Raw genomic sequence first — 22,466 nt, 5'->3', positions numbered from 1 at the left:
TCTGGGAGGTTGAGGAAGAGCGGTAATAGATACAGTCACCATCGCCTGTGTCCAGAGGCCAAGGCGCCCAGGGCCTGGGAAGGGACAGGGCTCTGTGGTTCCCAGGCACCAGAGTCCTAAGCCTGGTGACAACCAACGAACTATAATCTAAGTGGGAGGATAAAACATGGAGGCAGTGGCCAGATTAGGGAGATGGGACCAGAAAAACGTGTGGAAGTGGACAAAGGAGGGGAAGGAGTGAGGGAAAGAGCTTTTCCCGGGCCTCCAGAAGCTCACAGCAGACTTTTTGGGGGCAGAGACAAAAAGAAGAGCAATCTCCTCCAACACTGTTGGTGAAGATATAAAATGGTGCAGCCGCTATGAAAAACAGTGTAGCGGTTCCTCAAAAAGCTAAACATAGAATTGCCATATGAGCCAGCAATTCCACTCCTAAGTATATAACCAGAAGAATTGAGAACAGGGACGCAACGTCCCTGTAAGTTCATATGTCCACACATACTCAGAGCAGCATGATTCACGGTCGCCAAAAGGTGGAAACAACCCAACTATCCACCAACAGAGAAATCAAGAAACAAATGTGGTCCATCCGTATGGTGGAATATTACTCAATCATAAAAAGGAATGAGGCCCTGACACACACTACTCCATGGGTGAACCTCGAAAACATCATGCTGAGTGAAAGAAGCCAGGCACAAAAGGTCACACATTCTATGACTGCATTTCTGTGAAATGTCCAGAAGAGGTAAACCCATGGAGACGGAACACATTAGGGATGGCCAGTGACTGGGGGAGGGGGCAGTGAGGAGTGAAGCCCATATCCAAGGAGAATGAGTGCAAGAACTCCTCTTGGGATGATGGAAAAATTTTGGAACTAGACAGCAATATTGTGCCTGCGGTTGCCCAATATTTGTGAATGTACTAATGCTGCTGAATTTTATGCTTCAAGATGGTTAACTTTATATTATGTGAATTTCACCTCAATAAAAAAAAAGAGAGAGAGAGAGGGAGTTCCAGCAGGAAACAGAACATGCAAAGGGGGTAATTTTAAAAGAGTTTAATAAAAACACTATTTCAAAAAGATAGTGCAGCCAGGAACCATTACCACCCCAGAGCCCTGGGACCTGGGGCTGTGGGGTGAAAGCGGTTGCTGGAACCTGACTTGATAGGGCTATGTGCTGAGAAAGGGCTGCCTGGCAAGAGCTGTTGCTTGAGGGACACAGGCAGCCTGCATGGACCACACAGAGGAGGAGATGAGATATTAATACCCTGACCTCAATTTCCTCCCTCCCTCCAATGCCTGCTGTGGCTCCCTATTGGCCTAACCCAACCGGAAGCCATAAAGCAAAGGCTGAGTGGTCCATGCAAGTCTGCCTCCCAGGACACAAAACAGAGGGCAGAAGGGTGGAGACAAGGCAGAAGATAATTCAGAGATTTGAAGCAAAGACCAGAGCAGTTCTGGGGTGCGGGGTGAATGGAGGAGCAAACAGCTCCTTCCAACTCATCACTCGGCACACTCTTGCTCCCTGCCACTTGCAGCCATTATGCCAAACCCTTCAAGGCCATCTCTCCCACCTCAAAGCCTTTGCACATGCTGTTCCCTCTGCCTGGAATTCTATTCACTCTCACCTGCTCAGCCAACTCCTACTTCTCCTTCAGGTATCAGCTCAAAGGCCATTTTCTGAGGGCTTCCCTAACACCTGGGCTCAGTTCAAGCCCACACTCGATGCAGCCACAGGCCCCGTGCGTCCTCAGCCACAGCAAACTCACCCTTGGCATGGTTTGTTTAGCTGTGAGCTCTGTGCAGGTAGACAGGCTCTCTCGCACTCCCTGCCTTTTCCCCAGCCCCCTCTGGCCAAGAGCGCATTTTCATTCAGCGAACACCAAGCTCCCAGGAATTGTTCTACAGTGGAGATTCAATAAAGCATGACTAGAAACACATAAGCCAAAAGGTTATTCTATGGGGTGTGCTGTGGGGGACGATCCCGCGAGGTAAGGGGGTGAGAAAGGCCTCTTGGGGGCAGGGGGACGGGGGGATCTTTGAGCAGAGACCAGAGGCGGGACCCAGCGAGGCCAGAGCCAAGTGAGCGAGGGAGAGAGTGGGAGGAGACAAGGAGCTGGGAGGCGACCGGACTCTTCGTGCCGACTGGGAGGCACTTCGCGTTTTCCTCTGGGGAAGGGTGGCGCCGCGGAGGATGCTGACTTCGCGGGAGCCTGACCCGGATTTCACCGGCTCCCTGAGGCTCTAATGCGCCAACGAAAGGGGGCGCCAGAGCGGCGGGAGGAGCGAGGGGAGGAGGCTGTGGCTCGGGACCCGCCCAGCCGCCCTGGAGGGACCGCGTTGTGAAAGGTGTAGAATCGGGGGTTTGTTTAGAGGTGACGGGACTTGCTGACAGAGGGAATGTGGGTGTGAGCGAAGGAGGTAAGTCAGGGGTGACGCCAAGGGTTTGGGCCTGGGCCACATCTAGGCTGGCGTTTGCAAGGGAGGAATGGAGACTAAGTAGGGGAGAAGGAAGGAGAGGATGGAGAGAAAGACGGCAAATGAGAAGAGAGGGAAAAGAGGAGACGGTCGCAATAAGGAGCCAGGCGGGGGCAGGACACCCCTCGGGGCCGGCGGCGGGAGGAGGGGCCCTGGTCCTCAGACGCTAGAGAGATGAACACACGTTCCCCCTAGTATTGGGGGTTGCTGCTGGGGAGCAGGGAGCTGGGAGGACCGAGGTGCAAGGACACTGCCCTGGGGTGGGTACGGACGGTGGGGGAGGGGAACAAGATTACTTCTCACCAGGTATGGCTGGGGAGGTGTCCTTCCTGGGCTTTGCCTGGAGTGACCCAGCCCCCTCCCTTCCTCCACACACACACCTGTCTCCATTTCCCCACAGTTGGTGGGGGATTAACCTCCAACACCCTCCACCGGGGCCCAGGGACAGGGGATCTGCGAAGTGCAGGCGAAAAGGTACTGCTGGCATCAACGATACCTCATTCCGAGTTCCACTCAGCCAATCAGATTCCACCCTCCTAACCCTCAGCCAATCAGAGTCTGCCTTCCCTTCTTTCGCTCAGACACGCCTCTCCCGCTTCACAGACAACTAGACTCCGCCTTGGTGCTCCTTAGCCAGATTGAACTATTCACCCCTCAGCGAATCAGGCTCGGCCCTCCTCACATACCTCAGCCTATCAGAAACAAGTCTTTAGGGGCGCCTGGGTGGCACAGTGGTTGAGCGTCTGCCTTCAGCTCAGGGCGTGATCCGGCGTTATGGGATCGAGCCCCACATCGGGCTCCTCTGCTATGAGCCTGCTTCTTCCTCTCCCACTCCCCCTGCTCGTGTTCCCTCTCTCGCTGGCTGTCTCTATCTCTGTCAAATACATAAAAATAAAAAAAAATCTTTAAAAAAAAAAAAAAAGAAACAAGTCTTTAGTCCCTCGGCCAATAAGAATGCCCCTTTAGAAGAAGCCTGTGGGTGTCTAGGCCAGGGTCCACCACTTACCGATCTGTGGCATCTCTGTGCCTCTTCCTTTTCAGCTGTAAGCTGAGGGTGCTCATCTTCCTTCCCCGTTGGGGGGGGGGGGCTGAGGCTCCCACCTGAAAGTGATCTCTTCCTAAAAATACGTTGTGTAACTATGTGTTATTATTTCTCCTCCCTCCCTCAAATCCCCCAAAGCTGTTTCCTCTGCTGGAATGCCCCTGCCTGCCAGACCCAATCCTATTTATCCTCCAAAACCCAGCAGCAACAGCCCTCTCTTCCAGGAACTTTTTCTATGCCCCCTTCCCAAGCTGTACGCAGCGGCCCCTCTGGCTCTTCCAGCTAACCTAGTCATGACCATGTGGGGCAGTGTCTGGCTGCGCTGTCCCTGCTCCCCGCCAGCGCCCCCTCCCCACCCCCCGCCGGACCCCCGTTGGAAATATCAGAGCCCAGAGCTTGGACCTTTATGGGGCCCCAAAATCTCCCACCATGAGGGTGGGCAGAAAATATAGGTGTCAGTTGAATACCTGCTGACCAACTGAGTCAATGAACAAATCGATTTCAATATTGATCAGCCGGAGAGGGTATCCAGCATTGGACTTTGCGAGATCATTAAAACCCTTAAAAATCATAAAAAATGAGTTCATCTTTTCAGGAGAGGCTTGGAGCAATAGGTTTCACCAGATTTGGTGGGGGAAAGGGGGAGGTTAAGCACTTTGTTTTACAAATTGGAGTCCCAGAGAGAGGCAGTAACCTGCCCAAAGTCACACAGGCTGATAGGAACAGAGTCAGGAAATGAAGTCCTGCGGCCCACCTGAGGAGTTTCCCAGGCCTTGGAGGCTAAGCATAAGAAGGTACTCATCCTCATGATTCAGGTTAGGAGGGAAGAAAATTCATATTTATAAGAAGCAGCCCCATAGTCAGTCAGTTGACAGACATTTAGTGAACACCTGAATGTCCTGTGCCAGGCACTGGTCTCAGCCCTGGGGATGCGGCACTGAGCAAGACAGGTCCCTGCTCCCATGGAGTTTCCATCCAAGTGGGGGAGGCAATGATAAATAAATGCATAAGAGAAATAAACAAATGAATAAGATACTGTCAGGTAAGGATCTTAGTAAATAGAATGAGCTCACAAGGAGGGACCAGGAACCTAGTTTACATAGGTGGTCAGGGCTAGGCTTCTAGAAGGAAGTAATGTGATTCAGGAAGTGATCCCTGAATGATAGGAAGACATGAATTGGAGCATTCCAAGCAAAGTGAGCAGCAAGTGCAAAGGCCCTGGGGCAGGATGAGGGTGGCATCCTCAAGGAGCAAGAGGCCAGTGGGCTGGAATAAGGAACCCATGAGGAGAGGAGATTAGAAGGGTTGGTAGAAGCCAGATCCTAAAAGTTCTAGTGTATGCACCGCAGAAAGGAGAGGGAAGGGAGAAGGGTGCCCCACAACAGAGGGACCAGTAGGAGCCAATGCCTGGAAGCAAGGAAGTGCCTGCTTGGGGCACCGGAAGTCAGCCTGCCTCCTGCTGTGTTGATACAAACTGTAGAACGAAGAGGAGGAGTGAGTGGGTTGGGGCAAAGGTGACCTGCATCAGGGAACCAGTTGTGGTTCATGACCACAGGCTACCCCAGGCTGATTCAGCAAGATTCTGTGTTGTCAAAGGTCAGCTCCCCAAAGCACAAAGCACCCTAGCAGCAAATTGTCCCCAACCCCGGAGGACCTCCCTTAGGAATTTCTCCTCACTAGCTTCCAGAAGGGTTAAGCTTCAGAAAATTTCTCAAAAATGCTTGTAGGGTGGATCCAGTCACCAACTGCTGTGTGACTTTTGGCAATTTACTTTACCCCCCTAGGCCTCAGCCGACCACTTTTTTGTTTGTTTGATCCATTGTAAATCAAAGGCATAATACAGTTACCATCCCCTGCCTGCCCTAACCATGCTCATTCTCCACAATAAGGGAAGGGCTTGGATTATGACCATTTATAGGTAGAGAGATGGAGGCTTGGAGAAAGGAAACAACTTGCCCAAGCTGAGAGTTGAACCTAGATCTGTCAAATTCCAGAGATGGGGAGACTCTGGAGGTCCCAATCTTAGGCCCTCCTTAGCAAGTGTCCAGCATCCAGTGGTCACTAAGCAGACAGGGGTTCTTCTGATGGTCATCAGCCTCAGGATGGTGTGAGGCCACCTCTCCCAGCCTCAGTTTCCTTGACTGCCAAATGGGGACTTAGAATTCTTCACTTGGAATTCTCTCTTCACCAGCTTTGTGAGGCAACAGAGATATAATGTGTTTGGTGGTCCCTCAAAAAGTTAAACTTAGAGGTACCTTATGACCCGGCAATTCCACTTCTAGGTGGAGACCCCAAAGAATTGAAAACAGTGTTCAAACAAGTACCAGTTCACACACGTTCACAGCAGCACTCTTCACAATAGCCAAATGTGAAAACACCCCCAAGATGTCCGTAAAATTATGAACGGATAAACGAAATGTCCTATATACACGCAATGCAATGTCATTCAGCTGTACAAAGGAACAGAGCCCTGACACACACTATACAACATGGGCAAACCTCAGAAGCATTACACTGAATGAAAGAAGCCAGTCACCAAAGCCACGGAGTGTACGCTCCCATTTATATGAAATGTCCAGAATAGGCCATTCTTAGAGATGAAAAGCAGAGCGGTAGTTGCCAGGGCTGAGGGGAGGGGAAATGGGAAGTGATTACGTAATCAGTACAGAGTTTCCGTCTGGGGTGATGAAAATGTTCTGGAACCAGATAGAGGTGATGGTTGCACAACACTGTAAATGTACTAAATGCCACTGAACAATTCTCTTTAAAATGGTTAATTTTACGTTACATAAATTTCACCGCAATGATAAACACATAGCAAATAAATAAGTGGTGGGAAGTGGGTTGATATGATTTTATATCACTGATTCCTTTGCTAAGGCTGTGAGATAGACACATGATTATTGTCATTTTAGAGTTGGAGAAATCAAGGCACAGAGAGGGGAGGTGCTCCACCTGGGGAGTGGGGAAGACTGAGTGGGATGTGGGGTCTCCCTGACCTCAAGCAGGTCGCACTTCTCTGCCTGGCAGTCGTGCAGGTGACAGGCACCCACACTGAGTTTACCACCCTCGGGCACAGGTGACTCAGCCAGAGGGCAGACAGCAGAACCCAGGGTACTGGCCAGCTTGACCTGGTTCTTTTTTCCCTGGCCCAGGAGGAGACAGCAAGGGAGGCCCAGGGCCAAGGAGCTGTCCTTTGTTCAGACAGGAAACCTGTTATTGTCACCTCTCCATGCCCAGTCCTGTGCTGAATGCCCTAAGAAGACTCAGCCCTGGAGCCAGATCTCATGAAGCTCAAAATCTGGAGAGTATAGAGTTGGACACAGACACTCCCAACCTCTCAGTGTCAGGGATGAGCCAAAGAAAGGAGCCTGGAGCTGGAAAAGCCAAGAGGAGAAAGACAGGGGAGAAGGGAAGCTCCTGGAAACTGGGATATTGGAGATAGGTTTTGAAGAATGTATAGGAGTCTGTAGGAGTCCACCAGAGCAAATGAAAAAGTCTCACTAGTGGGAAGGCAAAGAGATCTAAGCCCTGGGGAGGAGAAATTAATAATATCTGGCAAAATTGTATGTGCATTTATCCACTTAGGGGAATATATCCCAATGACTCCCTTGCAAAACAAAGAAAAGATAAATGAACATGGCTTTTCATAACAGCACTATTTAAAATATCAAAAGACTGGAAATAGCCCATAAGCCCATCAATAGGGAATGGTTGAATAAACCGAGACACAGCCACATGATGGAGTCCTATGCAGCTTGTGAAAAGGGTTGAGGAGTATCTATTCTGGCATGGAGAGATCTCCAGGAAACAGTGTTAAGTGAAAAACAGGGAAGTGGATATATATATATATATATATATATATATATGTTAATGTTTTTAAAATGGAACAATAGATCATGAAAAAATTATAAATGATTACCTGAGGAGGAGGGAAAGAACATGATGAAAGGTAAATGAATAGAAGCTAGATGTTTGTCTATATACCTTGTTTTGTAGATTTGACTTTAGGACCATGCAAATATCTTACATAATTCTAAGGTAATATTAGACTTAAAAAATAATTCCCTCGCTTCACACCCATTAGGATGGCTATTATAAAAAAGAAAACAACAAATGTTGGCAAGAATTGGAGAAATTTGAGCCCCTGTGAACCACTGGTGGGAATGTAAAATGGTGCAGCCACTGCAGAAAACAGTCTGGAAATTTCTTAAAAAATTGAACATACAATTACCACATGATCCAGCAATTCCACTTCTGGGTATATACCCAAAAGAAATGAAAGCAGGATCTCGACTCAAATAGATATTTGTACACTCGCATTCACAGCAGCACTACTCACAATAGCCCTAAGTGGAAACAACCCAAACATCCATCAACGAATGAATGGGTAAACAAAATGTGGTCCTATCTATACAATGGAATATTGTTCAGCCTTGAAAAGGAAAAAAAACTGGGGCGCCTGTGTGGCTCAGTCAGTTGCGCGTCTGCCTTCAGCTCAGATCATGATCCTGAGGTCCTGGGATCAAGCCCCACACCAGGCTCCCTGCTCAGCGGGGAGCCTGCTTCTCCCTCTCCCTCTGCAGTTCCTCCTGCTTGTGCTCTCTCTCTCATTCTCTCTCTCTCAAATAAATAAATAAAATCTTAAAAAAAAAATAAAAGTCCAACTCTTGATTTTGGCTCAGGTCACGATCTCAGGGTTGTGAGATCAAGCCCCGAGTTGGGCTCCCCGCTAGGTGTGGAGCTTGCTTGGGATTCTCTCTCTCCCTCTCCCTCTGCCCCTCCCTTCCATTCATTTGCTCACTCTCTCTCTCTCTCTCTTTCCCTTTCTCTAAAAAAAAAAAAAAAAAGGAAAAACATCTGACCCAGGCTACAACATGGATAAACCTTGTGGACATTATGCTAAGTGAAAGCAGACAGCCACAAAAGGACAAACACTGTATGATCCCACTTATATAAGACCCCTAGTGTAGTCAGATTCATAGAGACAAACTAGAATGGTGGTTGTCAGGGGCTGGGGTGGGGGAGGGGAAGGTCATGTTTAGCGGTTAGGGACAGAGTTTCTCTTTGGGAAGATGAGAAAGTTCTCAAGATGGATATGGTGATGGTTGTATAACAATGTGAATGTACTTACTGCTTCTGAACTGCGCACATAAAATTGTTAAAATGATAATATTTATATTATGCATATTTTACCACAATAAGAAAAAAGTAACGTGGCATTGCCTCATTCGAAAGACCCAGCTGCTCTAAATTGAATTTGGTATAATACAATATTTCAGAGATATTTTTAAACAGAGGGGTGGAATAGTGAGATGAATTTTTCAATAATCATAACAGATTAATAATAATAATTACAATATTAATCCTGTTATTTTAGATGTTTTCTAATTACATAATGTTTCTTGTTGCACATTAATACATAATCTTATCATGAGGTGTTGTTTTTATTGTTGTTGCTGTTGTAAGTTAAAACTTCCTGCCCTCAAAAAAAAATTCCCTAAAAATCAAAGTTTCTGGTGAATGGTGCAAATGTGCAGAAACTATTTCCAGTGACGCTAAAGCACAGTAATTTGATAGCACACCCACAGTGGGATATGCCCAAAGGCGGAAAAGAACCAGGAAGAGAAATGCTTAAACCAGCTTTCAATAATCATGTTGTTTCAGGCACTGTTGGCACGTTACTCTAAGATTGATATGCGAGATTGTGGAATGAAGCAAATTGAGAATTTGGATTTTGAGTATGGGAAAAAGAAAATGTAGGCATAAGATTGATCCGTTTAAGTAAAAGCCATATAATTCTGAAGAGGAATTTGGACGCATCAGCATGAATTCATGATGTATTTTTTTAAAAAAATGGTAGGGGGAAGGGCGCCTAGGTGACTCAGTCAGTTAAGCACCCAACTCTTGATTTCTGCTCAGGTCATGATCTCTGGAGTGGTGAGAGCAAGCCCCATGTCTGGTTCCACGCAGGCCACATGGCGTGGAGCCTACTTGGGAGTCTCTCTCTCCCTCTCTCCCTCTCACTCTGCCCCTCCCACCCTCCGCTCACGCCCACACCCTCTCTGACTCTCTCAAAAAAATTAATAAATCAGTAAATAAGTAAAAAATTAATTATTATTTCTGTCCAGTGAAAAGTCCTAGAAACAACTAACCCAAGAGCCATGAGCACCCTTATCACCTAGATGGCTATTTCTAAGTACCACTTTCCAATCAAAGGAAGAAGGCTCCCTGGGGAAATGGTTGATTCCCAGGCCTGTGGCAGGAAATGTACAAGATACTCCTGGAATATCTTGTTACATCATAAAGCAAGAAACAGTCCTGTCAAAAGAACTCAGGAGTCAAAGTGAAGAGGCTCCCACTGGCCAAAGAAGGGATAATAATTTGATTATCAGTAATGATTATTAGTAATGATAAAAAAACCCTGCAACATGGGGCGCCTGGGTGGCTCAGTCGTTAAGCGTCTGCCTTCAGCTCAGGGTGTGATCCCAGGGTCCTGGGATTGAGCCCCGCATCGGGCTCCCTGCTCCGCTGGGAGCCTGCTTCTTCCTCTCCCACTCCCCCCGCTTGTGTTCCCTCTCTCTCTGGCAAATAAATAAATAAAATCTTAAAAAAAAAAAACCTGCAACATATTCACACATTTCAATAGTTTAAATCCACAAATTTGTAAACATAATATGGAGAGAGGGAAATCTCCATTACCTACCTTTGGAGGATGTTAAGGAGCTCAGCAATGACTTTGAAAACCAGGGAAGGAAAGATATCAAGCATTGATCTTGTCTTTCCATGTGAATTGTGCCACTGGGTAGCCAAATGGTAGATGAGAGTATGTTTCTCCCTCCAGGCGTATTCCAGCTAATAAATGAACAAGGAATAAATCATCCCAATATCACTCTGTTGTAGCTGCTAATGGATTAACAGGTCTAGGCAATGATCACCAACAGCAGAGAACATCACAGAAGAGAGACAGCGGGTGGCAGTTATGGAAGAAATAAGATGGCTCATGAGTTGACAGGTGTCAATTCCATGATAGATACATATGGGGATTCATTATGTAATCTCTCTACTTTCGAATATGTTTGAAATTTTCTGTTTAGAAAATAATGGTTAAAGCCCTTTGCCCTGTGTCATTCTCGCGAAGCAGGGTGACAACAGCTAGGAGCCATAGGCTCTCAGTAAATATTCCCCAGGGTGTACCAACATCTGGCCCCATTTACCCCACACTCATTCTTGGCCTCTAGCATACCGCCAAGGGTTGAGCTCACGATTTCACTATAATATCTCATGTCCTCAGTTACAAAACTCCCTCCTCTCCAGTTCCAGGTGTTGAGAGATTACATCTTACCTCTATTCTAAGATGCAACTGAACTCCGTCAGGGACGGTGGAATCACCCCGGCTGGAGGCTGTGGGGTCATTGGCTCACACCCGCAACTTTGCTTTCCCTTTGGCAAATTGGGTTCGACCAATTCTGGGGCTGGCCCGCCTGGCTTCGGTGATCTGGACGTAGTTCCAGACTGGCTGAAGGCCCAGCCCTCAGGCCCAGCTGGCTGCTGTGGGAGGCAAGGCCAGCAGGGAAGTCTTGGCTTGGACTAGTGCCCCAGATGCAGAAATAATACATGCCCGTGAGTCCAGACTCATCAGGAAGCGGGACTCCGATCATCGCAGATTATTCTGCAGGCTGGACCTCTGCTGGGGAGGCTGGGGCTGGTGGGCGGGTGGGCAGAAACTACTCGTTGCATGCTTTCCACATGCAAGGACGGTCCTCAGCACATAGGACCACCTCATTCAGCTCCCCAAATAACCCTATGAGGTTGGTACTATTCTCCCATTTTAGAGAGAGACAAAATGAGAGTTAGAGATTAAGCCACTCGCTCCAGCTAGTAAGCGTCAGAGTGATAATTTGAACTTGGGTTAACCGGCTCAGCAGGGGTCAGCAAACTTTATTAAAAGTCCACATACATCTGAAGGAAATGAAATCACTATCCCAAAGAGATCTCTGCACCCACATGGTCACTGCAGCAGGATTCACTATCACCAAGACATGGAATCAACCTAAGAGTCCCTCAGGGAATGAACAGAGTTTTTAAAAGGTGGCAAATGTAAACTAGGGAGTATTATTCAGCCATAAGAAAAAAGAAGGAAATCCTGCAACAACGTGAACGTCAGTTAAGGGCATTATGCTAAGGGAAATAAGCCGACAAAGACAAATACCATGTGATCTCACTTATACGTAGAACCTAAAAAAAAAAAAAAAAAAACTCACAGAAGCAGAAGTAGAGTAGTAGCTGCCAGGGGTTGAGGATAGGGAAACGGGGAGACGGGTCAAAGGGTACAAACTTCTAGAGAGAAGATAAATAAGGTCTGAACGTCTAATGTACAGCGTGGTGAATAGTTAACAGGACTGTACTGTACACTCGAAAGTTGCTAAGACAGTGGATCTTTTTTTTTTTAAGATTTTATTTATTTATTTGACAGAGAGAGAGACAGCCAGCGAGAGAGAGAACACAAGCAGGGGGAGTCGGAGAGGAAGAAGCAGGCTCCCCACCGAGCAGGGAGCCTGATGCGGGGCTCGATCCCCAGACCCCGGGGATCAGGCCCTGAGCCGAAGGCAGACACTTAACTGACTGAGCCACCCAGGGACCCCAAAACAGTGGATCTTAAAAGTCCTCACCCCACACACACACACACACAAAAGATAACTAAGTGAGGTGTTGGGATGTCTTAATTAACCTTATTGTGGTAAACATTTTGCAATATACATATATCAAATCATCATGTTGCACAGCTTAAACTTTACTCAGTGTTGCATGTCAATTATATCTCAATAACCCTAGGGGAAGGGAAAGCCATGTACCAAATATTTCCGTTTTGCTGGCCAGATGGTCTCTGCTCACCAAGAGACAACTCGGCCATGGTAGCATGAGGACAGTCATAGACAATACGTAAATGATGGGGGAGGATGTGTTCCAGTGATTTGTTTACATACAGTTGTGTATTTGTTTATTTACGTAAACAAATGGTGGCACATCCAGACAATGGAGTATTATTCACCCGTAAAAAAGAATGATTCACGATTAGAAGCACCGAGTCCCACCAGACACCAAAACTCACATAGTGTCTGATCCCATGTATGTGAAACGTCCAGAACAGGCAAACTCATAGGGACAGAAAGCAGGTCAGTGGTTCCCAGAAGCCAGGCGATAGTGACAGTGACTGCTAGTGGGTATATGGGGTTTTATTTCAGGGTGATGGAAATGTTCTGGAACTAGACAGAGTTGATGACTGCACAACATTATGAATGTAGGATGTGCTATAGAATTATACACTTTTAAATGGTTCATTTCATATTAGGTGAATTTCACCGTGAAAAAAACCCAAAAGCAAAAAAATAGACCGTCTACAAAACAGAAGGGCAGCCCATAGGCTGTCGTTTGCGGACTTCTGCTCTACATCCCTTTGCAAAACCCAGAGCTGAATAAAACACCGCAGATGTACAAAATCTTAGCTTAAAGGCCCACACACCGCAGTTTTTATTATTAATAATTATTATCAGAGTCTTCATGACTGCTCTTCTGCTTACCAAAGTGAACATTATTAACTCTGACGTTGGCCCCAAGCCCAGTCTTGCCCCAAGTTCCTCTTCCTCTGGCCCCTGGCCATGATCCCACCTTCATTTCGGATCCACGGCCCAGGGCTCTGTCTGTCTGTGTCAATGGTACCTCCATTAGAGCAGTTCCCAGGCGCCGGACAATGACTATTTTCTTGAGACTAGTGGTCTGCCTGCAACCTGGAGGGGCCTTGACCTACCCTGGCAGATGGTCCTCGTGAGGTGTAAGGGAAGCAGGGGTGGGGAGTGGTGATTCATCATGGGAATCCCAGCCTTTCTGCTAACTCCCAGGCGCAGCACAGACCAGGCACTTTGGTGTGTGTGTCTGCGTGTGTGTGTGTCTGCACGTGTGTGTGTGTGTGTGTGTGTGTGTGTGTGTGTGTGTGTTTCAGAACCCAATCCCTAACTGACCCCACATCCTCAATCAGGCCTTTTGTGCACTGAGCAATCCCTCCCTGCCACCCACCTGTTCCCTGTCCTGTGCCAGATACTTCTGGGCACCCTAAGAGGACTTGGCATCTCCCAGTTTGGGGGAGATAGAACTGGACAGAGAAACTCCTAGCCCTGTATGGATGGGTCTGAGTCAAAGGGAGGCACCCCAGGATAGAGAGCCAGGATGAGAAAAAGGGGGAACCAGGAGTAATCCGGGAGGCTTCCTGGAGGAAGTGTCCTATCCCAGGACACAAATCCCAGACCGACTCTAAGGGAAATGCTGGCCGGCCATGACATGCCCCTGGCTTGAACTCTACCTAGACTCTGCCACCAATTCCAAGCTTCAAAAGGGAATCAAGGCTGTCCGGATGGCTGGCCCAGGAATTCTTGAGTGTGAAGTCTGCAAACACTTCCCATGTGAATTACTCTGACCCTGACCCAGCCACAGAATAGAGGAAACCTGTTTCACCCTTGGAGCACTCCCCAGGTTCCAGTTGTGTGACCTTGAGCAAGTTACTTAACCTCCCTGAGCTTACCTTCCTGCTGCGTAAAATGAGCATAAATGGATGGTGACATAAAACGGGAAGGATCTCCTGGGACTGCAATCAGTGGGAGCCACAGAGGGACAAACCCAGGGTCCCTAATGCCAAGGCAAGGTCATTCCCAGACCAAGTGGACACTAGGTGGGGATCTCCTCAGCCACTCCTCCACATTCTGAGCACAAAGACAGATCAGGATTCCTGATTTTGACTTTCACCTCTGGCTCCAATATGCCTCAACACAGGGCTGTTCCTGATCCTGTCTTTCTCTGAAAAGTTGGTATTTTGTTTTTCATGGATTTTTTGCATTCGCTTTGGTCTTTTAAGATATCACATTAAAATATGACTTGATGACAGATTTTCAGCACCACCTTAAATTTTGCACCCTAGGCAAATGCCTCCCTCTCCTCACTCAGTTCTCCCACCAGATGGACACACAGTCCAGGCAGAGCCCACCTCCCTTCCCCCCTCCCCCTGTCCCCAAATCCTTGGAAACTGGAACTCAGAGGAGATTTCCTTGGAATCCCCTGGGGAGTGGCCTCTGTTCCCTCCCTACCAAGCCCCTGATTCCCTGAGCCCCCACTGTGTGATGCTGGATCCCCAGAGAGAGGGCCCCTCTATCTGTGAAAGCCACCCCCCACCCTGGGGAATCCCAGATTTGGCTCAGCCTGGGCATTCCCTGGCCCACCCAAGACCCGCCCCATGCTGAGTCCCCAGCCTGGTGGGTCTCCTGGAAACTCCCCAAGCTGGTTTTGGAGTGGGAGGCCCACAGTGAAGCAATTCCCACCACAGCCCCAACCCCTTGGGGCCCATCCCACCTGACTCCGGAATAAAGGGGAGGCAGGTTCATTTCTACAGGACTCAGCAACCCGCACCGCACGGGAAAAGAGGAGGACCCCTCACTGTCAACCCAGGTGAGCCCAGAAGCCAGCTCCTGGGACAAAGCCAGGAATGCTGAATGCTCCGGCCCAATCCCTGCTCTCAGCTACCTCTAGTTGCTTGGGATCAGGACCTGGAACTCGGTCAGAGGTGACAGCTCCTGATCAGAGCAGGCCTCAGCAAACAATCCCCAGCTGCTGTACCCACCCTCTGCCTGAGCCTGAGGTGCTGACAGAAAAGAAGGCAGGAGGCAGTACAAACCCCACATCGCTCCTTCCCTCCCCTCCCCCAGCACAGCCGGTCTTACCAGTTTGGTGGGCACCTGAGAGTCCCCTCTGGTGGCCAGCTGCAGCTCCAGAACAATAATTATAGGAAGGGGTAAGGCTTTCTGGACTGGCCTCAGTCTACTTCTCTTGGGAATGGGCAATGTTTGTTGGAGTCTAAACTACTTGGCCTCCAGACCCCTCCGGGGTTGGGCCTGGCTTGCTGACCCTTGACCTCAGCCTGGGAGGGACAAGATAGGATGGGGGAGCCCCTGAGATCCAGATGACCTTGACCCAGGGCACTCTGTCCCCATGCTGCCGCTACCTCCGCCCACAGCTGCGCCAGGGGCAGCCGTGTCATTCACCGCTGGACTTTGACCGTAGCCAAAGGCACTACTCAGGTCTCCAAGCCTATCCCCTTCCAGTTCTGCCAAGGTCTCCGCTGAGGTCAACTGGACATGTCCCTCAGAAGCTGGAACCCCACAATGGTGGCCCAGGGTGTCCTCTGGATCCTACTCGGATTGCTGCTGCAGCTGAAACCAGGGACAGGTGGGTCAGGAGGCAGAGACCCAGGGCCCGGACCAGTTCTGTAGGAATGTACCATTGCCCCCTGTGTGTCCAGCCCTGCACAGGCTAAGCCTGGAGACCCCAGGAGGCCCCTGTCTCAAAGAACCTCCAGTCTCCAGATGCTCCCCACAGGGTCAGAACAGGAGCTGGGGGAAGGACTTGGGGCCAGAAGAGCAAAAATAAGGGAAGTTTCCTGGAGGAGGGGGCATAGATTTAGGACAGGATGAAGGGAAAAAAATTTACTTGTTGGAGAAACAGGAAAGGGCATTTTAGGCAAAGAGAAGAACAAAGCTATAAAGGAATCATAGTGTGGACTGTCTGGAGAAGAACCTGGATTCTGGACAGTGTAAGGATTAAAATTTCCTGGGTTCAAATCCTGCCTCTGCCACTTCCTGCCTGTGTGACCCTAGGCAGATGATTCAACCTCTCTGTTCTCATTAGGGTCGTTGTGAAGATTAAATGGGTTAAGTTATATAAGTCACCTAGAATGGTGCCTGGCACGTAGTAAATGTTTCACAAATGTTAGTTATCATTCAACATCCCACCCAGCTCTGAGCCCAGCATCCTTGGGTTCCAGGTTCAGCCACTGACATTTCCCTCACTGGGCACAGGCCCACTCTATCCTCCCTGCCCATCCTTAGGGACACTTTTCCTTCTAAAATCCCCGAAACTCCAACCCTTCGAGAAACACTGTCCATTTCCCCCCTCAAAACACCTGGGAACCCTTCCCATTTTTGTCCATCCCACTGCTACCACCCTGGCTTCGGCCACCTTCATCGCTTACCCCCACACTGTCTCTCCTTCCCTACTCTAGCCTCCCTCAAATCTGTTCTCCACATGGTAGCCACAGGAGCAATCTTAGAATACCAACCAGGCCATGTCTCTCTCCTGCTCATGTACCTGCCACGGCTTCCCAGTGCTCACTGATCGTCTAAGCTCTTTAAACCGGTTATCTGTGCCTCAGGACAGTGGTGGGGGGTCACAGGTTTGTCCAATGAGGAGCTGGGGGCACTGAGAAAATGTGGAAACAGCAGGGGAGGAACAGAGGGTGCTGGGTCACTGGGCTAATGTTGTTCTTCCCCCTGCAGCAACCCTGCCCCTGCTCATGGACTCTGTCATCCAGGCCCTGGAGGAGCTCGAGCAGAAGGTACCAGCCACCAACGCTAGCCACACTGCTTCTGCATGGCTGCTGTTCACCCAGGACTCTGGCCCCCAAGATCTCCTCCATCACTTCCTGCTAGAGGGGCGGACTCTCCAGGCCACCAAGCTGGATCCCCAGCAACTGAGCCCAGAGGTTCTCGGCCTGACCAAGGACGTGGCCCAACATGGTATTCGGGGCAGGCAGGAATATGGAGTGGTGCTGGCACCCGATGGCTCAACGGTGGCTGTGGAGCCTCTTCTGGCGGGGCTGGAGGCAGGGCTACGGGGGCACAGGGTTGTACACCTGCCCTTGGACAGCACAGCCACGCCTCTGGATGCTGGAGCCACCTTTCCAGACACTGGAGCCGTGGTTCTGGATGTAAGAGCCACATCCCCAAGACTCAGGGATGTCCCCCCAGATGGCACCTCTGCAGAGGTTGGAGCCATGCCTCCAAATATTAGAGCCACAGATCTAGATGTCAAACCCACCTCTCCAGGTGTTAGACTTGGCTCTCCAGATGTCCCAGTCACCGCTCCAGATGTCCAAGCCTCTTCACCAGCTGCCAAAGCCAGGTCCCCGACCACTGTGGACAGTCTCCTGGTGGTCACCCTGGCCAGAGACCTGGGTCTGGCCTTCCTCCAGAGCCCTCAGACCTGGAGCCATTCAGGCCTGGGGACTGAGGGCTGCTGGGACCAGCTATCTGCCCCCCAGACCTTCACACTCTTAGACTCCAGGGCATCGCCAGTCACCATGGCCTTCCTCAATGGTGCCCTGGATGGGGCCCTCCTTGGAGATTATCTAAGCCGAACCCCTGAGCCTCGACCACCTCTCAGCCACCTACTGAGCCAATACTATGGAGCTGGGGTGGCTGGAGATTCAGGACTTCGCAGCAACTTCCGGCGGCAGAACGCAGCTGCTCTGACTTCAGCCCCCACCTTGACCCAGCAGGTATGGGGGGCCCTCATCCTGCTACAGAGGCTGGAGCCAACACACCCTCAGCTGCGGGGCATGAGCCAAGAGCAGCTGGCGGAGGTAGCCACCAATGCTACCAAGGAATTCACTGAGGCCTTCCTGGGTGAGAAGGGCCCCCACCCCCTTTGACCTCCCCCCTCACAGATACACACTTAGCCTCATGTGGTCAGGGGGATCCAGGACTGGAGGATTTCAGAGGGGGAGATGGAGGTTCAGGCTGGGGAGCCAGGGCAGCTAAGGAGACGCTAGATTTGGGTCTTAAAGGATGAATGAAAGCTCACAAAAAAAAAAAAAAAAGGNAAAAAAAGGAGTGGGGGAAGGTAGAGGGTATTCCAGGAGGTGGGCTCAGCATACACAAAGGCACAGAGGTTCAAATGGAAGTTCAGCCAGTTACTTCTGTGCATCTTTAGGGAAGTTGCTTCACCTCTCTGAACCTCACCTTGTTCAGTGAAGCCTGGGAAAATCATTGCTTCCTCTTGGACGTACTGGGTGGGTTAAGAAAGATGAAGCAGGTAAAGCAAGTAGCACACAATTAGAGTACAATAAATGGGGCTGAGATTCCTCTTTTCTCACTGTGGCCGACCCTCCCTAGAACTCAGAGAAGAGCCAGCTGGAGAGTGTCGGGTCCTGGATTGTAAAGGGCCTCAAAATAAGAGCTAAAATTCTTGGGGTTCATCCTCAAGGTAATGGGAAGCATAGCAGATATTCCAATAGGATTGAGATGCTGTTAATTTTACTTAAGTTTGATCCCCATGGGGGCCGGTGTGGTGCGAGGTAGAAATGGCCTCAAATCTGGAGCGAGGCTGGTGGGATGGTCCACATGTGCACTCTAATGGGGGTGCAGGCAGCAGGCAGAAAAACGTTGACTGACCCCAGCCCTGGACTCCCTTCTCCGCAGGGTGTCCAGCCATCCACCCCCGTTGCCGCTGGGGCGCCGCGCCCTATCGGGGCAGCCCCAGGCCGCTGCAGCTGCCACTCGGGTTCTTGTATGTGCACCACACATACGTGCCCGCGCCACCCTGCACGGATTTCGCGCACTGCGCCGCCGACATGCGCTCTATGCAGCGCTTCCATCAAGATACTCGGGGTTGGGACGACATTGGCTACAGGTAAACTGAGCCCGCAGGCTCCCGAACCTTTTAGGGTAGAGCCTGGGTGGGCGGAGCCTGGACCAGGGGGCGGGGCTTGGATCGGAGCCAACGGGGGTCAGACGGAGGAGGAGCTTGGAGATGGGTGGGGCCAAAGGGGAGAGGGGGCGTGGCCCCGACGCCGGTCCCGGCTTTAGCAGTGGGATTCTTGGGTCTGGGGTAGGAACTAGGAAAGGAGGCAGGACCTGAGAAAGGAGCAGGACCCGTGGTAAGAGCAGGATCTGGGTCGGAGCATAGATGGAATATGACCTAAGACAGAAAAGGTCTCTGAACTGGGCAGCAGCTGTACTTGAGACAGTGTGGAGGGGGCTGGGTAGAAAGGGAGTGGCCAATGCTGACGGACAGATCCAGAGAAACGGGATAGTTTCTGCAATGGCAGTTTGGGAGTGGGAAGAGGATGGACCGGGCAGAGCCAGAGCGACCCGGCGGGACTTGGGTCGGAGGTGGCCCTTGGCTCAGGTCCAGAACTGGGGTAGGGGACCATATGAAAGGCGGGGCCTCCCTCACGCCGCGTGGTGCCTGTTTCCTCCTCCCCTCTACAGTTTCGTGATAGGCTCAGACGGCTATGTGTACGAGGGCCGCGGTTGGCACTGGGTGGGCGCGCACACGCTCGGCCACAACTCTCGCGGCTTCGGGGTGGCCTTCGTGGGTAACTACACTGCGGAGCTGCCTGCGAAGGCTGCGCTTCACACCGTGCAGGACGTGCTCCCTGGCTGCGCAGTTCGCGCTGGCTTCCTACGGCCAGACTACGGGCTGCTTGGCCACCGCCAGCTCGTGAGCACTGACTGCCCTGGGGACGCTCTCTTCAACCTGCTGCGCACCTGGCCGCGCTTCGCGGCGGTGAGTACGAGACCCCGCACTACCTCAACGTGTGGCGCATCTTTCCGCACGAGTTCAGAGCGCGGCCCTCACCTCTGTCTGCCTGTCCAACCTCGACAGGCCCCTGACTCCTTACTGTAACCCCTATGCCCACATAGCCTCAGCCAGGCTCCTGGTCCCCCTTGCAGTCCATCCATTCAGGCAACCTAAGCTCAGATTTCACTCGTTCTACTTGCAACAAGTCCCTCACCACTGTCCTCCGCCTGTACAACGTCAGCTCAGCCCTGACCCAGCCAGTTTCTCCTTTACCTAGGCCCAACACCTCTGCCCTCCCAAAAAAAAGCAGGGACCCTGACCCTACAGCAGCCCTTCTGCCTACACAACGTCACCCAGACTACCCAACCTTGGCCTCACTCCTGTCCCCTACCCAAAGGGCCCTCTGTCCCTACAACACTAACTTAGCCTGTGACCCTCTATAGAAAACCCCTCTGTCTGCACAACCTCTGTCCAGCCCCTAATGCTGTGCTGCAGTCCTCTGCCCAATCTCAGCCCTGAGGAGACTTGCTCAGCCCCAGCCTCCCTGACCCCTGATGACAGCTCTTATGAAGGAGCAATCTATGTCCAGCCACCACAACCTTGGCCTGATGATCCCACCCAGCCCCTGACCTCGATTACCAAAACATCTCTATATTCACACCTGCATAATCTCGTGTTAGCTGCACACTGCCACACTGTTTGACCTGCACCCTGGCCAGCTGTCAGTGTTGTACCCTCCCCCTCACTTTGTCCCCCACCCCCACCCCATCCTCTTCCCTATCCAGGGTCCCGCCATGACAGGGGCAGGCCCCCACTCCCCAAGCCTCACACTCCCCTGTCCTTTCTTTCTTTCTTTTCTTTTTTCTTTCTTTTTTATTTAATTTATTTATTTGACAGAGAGAGTGAGAGAGCACAAACAGGGGGAACAGGAGAGGGAGAGGGAGAACCAGGCTTCCTGCTGAGCAGGGAGCCCAATGAGGGGCTTGATCCTGGGACCCTAGGATCATGACCTGAGCCAAAGGCAGACGCTTAACCATCTGAGCCACGCAGGAACCCCTCCTGTCTTTTCTAGAATGTGAAACCAAGAAGAGTCAGGAGGGCCTCCAGGAGATTCAAAAGGAAGCCACCTCCAACGATCTTGCCAGCCACAGACTTCCAATAAAGAGACAGTGGAAAGAAAGCCTGTATCTACGCATCATCTGTGTTTGCACACGTTGTCTTTTTTTTTTTTTAAGATTTTATTTATTTATTTATTTAAGAGAGAGAATGAGTGGTGGGGAGGGGCAGAGGGAGAGGGAGAAGCAGGCTCCCCACTGGGCAGGGATCCTTGACAATTCCAGGACCCTGGGATCACGACCTGAGCCAAAGGCAGACGCTTAACCTACTGAGCCACCCAGGTGCCCTGCACATGTTGTCTTAATTCGTGTTTGCCTAGAAACAAACCGGAGACAAGAATTTCAGTGCAAGTAGTTTGGGAGGTGAAGCTGAGCCCAGGACATATCACTTGGGGATTAAGGAAGACAGGTAGGGAAGGGAAGGCAGCCAGGAAAGGGTACTTTATCAAGTAAGCTGGCACTGAGGGGACGTGGAGCTCAATCCCACTGGGGACCTCTGGGGGACAGTGTAAGACACACACCTCAGAGTCATATTGATCCAAGGGAGCTGGGGTATTGATCCTCCAACCCTCATCGTCATTAGTTAAGGGCTGATCTCAGGGAGGTATTAATTCTCTGGCACTTTGGGCCTGCTTATTGTATGGGGAGAGTGGACTCCATCGTCGGAGAAAGACCTCCAACAAAAATGCAGGGAGTTGGGAGAGGATCAGCATTCAGTGAAGCAGGAAAGGCTCAGGGATACATCGGAACATGGGGAAACTCTATGAGTGTGTGTGCGGTGAATGGCTCGAGTACGGTATGAAGGAGGTGGGCATACCTAATGTGTGTGCATCTGTGTGAACATGTCCAGTTCCAGGGAAAGGTCTTTGGCGCTCATGGAAGATCCTACTCCTTGGAACAGGTTATAGAATTTGTAAGGCACAGGGCAAAATGAAAATGCAGGGTGCCTTGTTCGAAAAGCAGGAACTTCAAGACAGCAACAGCAACAGCAAAGCATTAAATCGAACACAGTGTGGTGCCCTTCTGAGCATGGGGGTCCTGGATGACTGCCCAGGCCACATGCCCATGAAAGTGGTCATCCTGTGAATTCTGGTCATCCTTGCCTTTGCACAAACTGTTCCTCCTATCTGGCATGCTCATCCCACGGTCAGCTCCTTATGCTTTGGGCCACAAGTGTCACCTCTTCAGGGAGGCCTTCCAGGATTTTTCCACTTGTGCTCAGCCTCTGCTCCAGTCTATTTTCCTCCAAGTCCTCCTCACCAGCTAGAAATGTCCTGCATTGATGTTCAGGATCTGTTTCCCTCACTGGACTGTGAGCTCCAGGAGGGCAAGAACCAAGTTTGTTTACTTCCCTGTGACTTCTCTGGCACCTAGTACATAGTCGGCACTCAGGAAACATTTATTAAGTGAACATAGGCTCCCATTATGA

The 22,466-nt window shown here is 50.5% G+C and overlaps 2 protein-coding genes across 20 annotated transcripts in view; one reads left to right on the top strand and one right to left on the bottom strand.

Moving 5' to 3' along the window:
• The window catches only part of LOC100482288 (cytochrome P450 4F22), a 58,023-nt gene that overhangs the window by 34,138 nt on the left and 1,419 nt on the right, over nt 1–22,466 (bottom strand). For 8 of the 16 annotated variants that reach the window (XM_034657960.1, XM_034657962.1, XM_034657963.1 and 5 more), the window contains exons 3-4: nt 10,225–10,373; nt 3,163–3,594 (exon numbers count right to left, since the gene is read on the bottom strand). The exons of 4 other annotated variants lie outside the window; for them this stretch is intronic. The gene's annotated coding sequence lies outside the window, so the exon portion shown is untranslated. The remainder of the gene's footprint in view (nt 1–3,162; nt 3,595–10,224; nt 10,374–22,466) is intronic. 4 more of the 16 variants (XM_034657959.1, XM_034657954.1, XM_034657950.1 and 1 more) reach the window with 3 other exon arrangements.
• On the top strand, nt 293–21,344 carry PGLYRP2 (peptidoglycan recognition protein 2). Of its 4 annotated transcripts, none has more exons than XM_002928168.4 (6): nt 293–2,419; nt 15,665–15,788; nt 16,895–18,022; nt 18,818–19,028; nt 19,610–19,907; nt 20,995–21,344. In XM_002928168.4, the coding sequence occupies exons 2-6, from the start codon at nt 15,698–15,700 to the stop codon at nt 21,082–21,084; spliced, it is 1,818 nt and encodes a 605-aa protein (XP_002928214.1). In that variant the 5' UTR covers nt 293–2,419; nt 15,665–15,697; the 3' UTR covers nt 21,085–21,344. The 4 variants fall into 4 exon arrangements, with proteins under 4 accessions (XP_002928214.1, XP_034513838.1, XP_019664519.1 ...); XM_019808960.2 differs by lacking the exon at nt 293–2,419 and adding an exon at nt 14,933–15,011; XM_034657945.1 differs by lacking the exon at nt 293–2,419 and adding an exon at nt 14,933–15,011 and having other exon boundaries at nt 15,577–15,788.

The sequence above is a fragment of the Ailuropoda melanoleuca genome, chromosome 4 (genome assembly GCF_002007445.2).
Source record: "Ailuropoda melanoleuca isolate Jingjing chromosome 4, ASM200744v2, whole genome shotgun sequence".
Taxonomy (NCBI): Eukaryota; Metazoa; Chordata; class Mammalia; order Carnivora; family Ursidae; genus Ailuropoda; species Ailuropoda melanoleuca.
This window is presented reverse-complemented; position numbering and strand designations above follow the sequence as displayed.

Excerpts from the sequence above, each read along its gene's own strand:
- PGLYRP2 (XM_002928168.4), top strand. The coding sequence starts at position 15,698 with ATGTCCCTCAGAAGCTGGAACCCCACAATGGTGGCCCAGGGTGTCCTC. Across the intron at positions 15,789-16,894 it reads GCAGCTGAAACCAGGGACAG|CAACCCTGCCCCTGCTCATG; the intron begins GTGGGTCAGGAG and ends TTCCCCCTGCAG. Across the intron at positions 18,023-18,817 it reads ATTCACTGAGGCCTTCCTGG|GGTGTCCAGCCATCCACCCC; the intron begins GTGAGAAGGGCC and ends CCTTCTCCGCAG.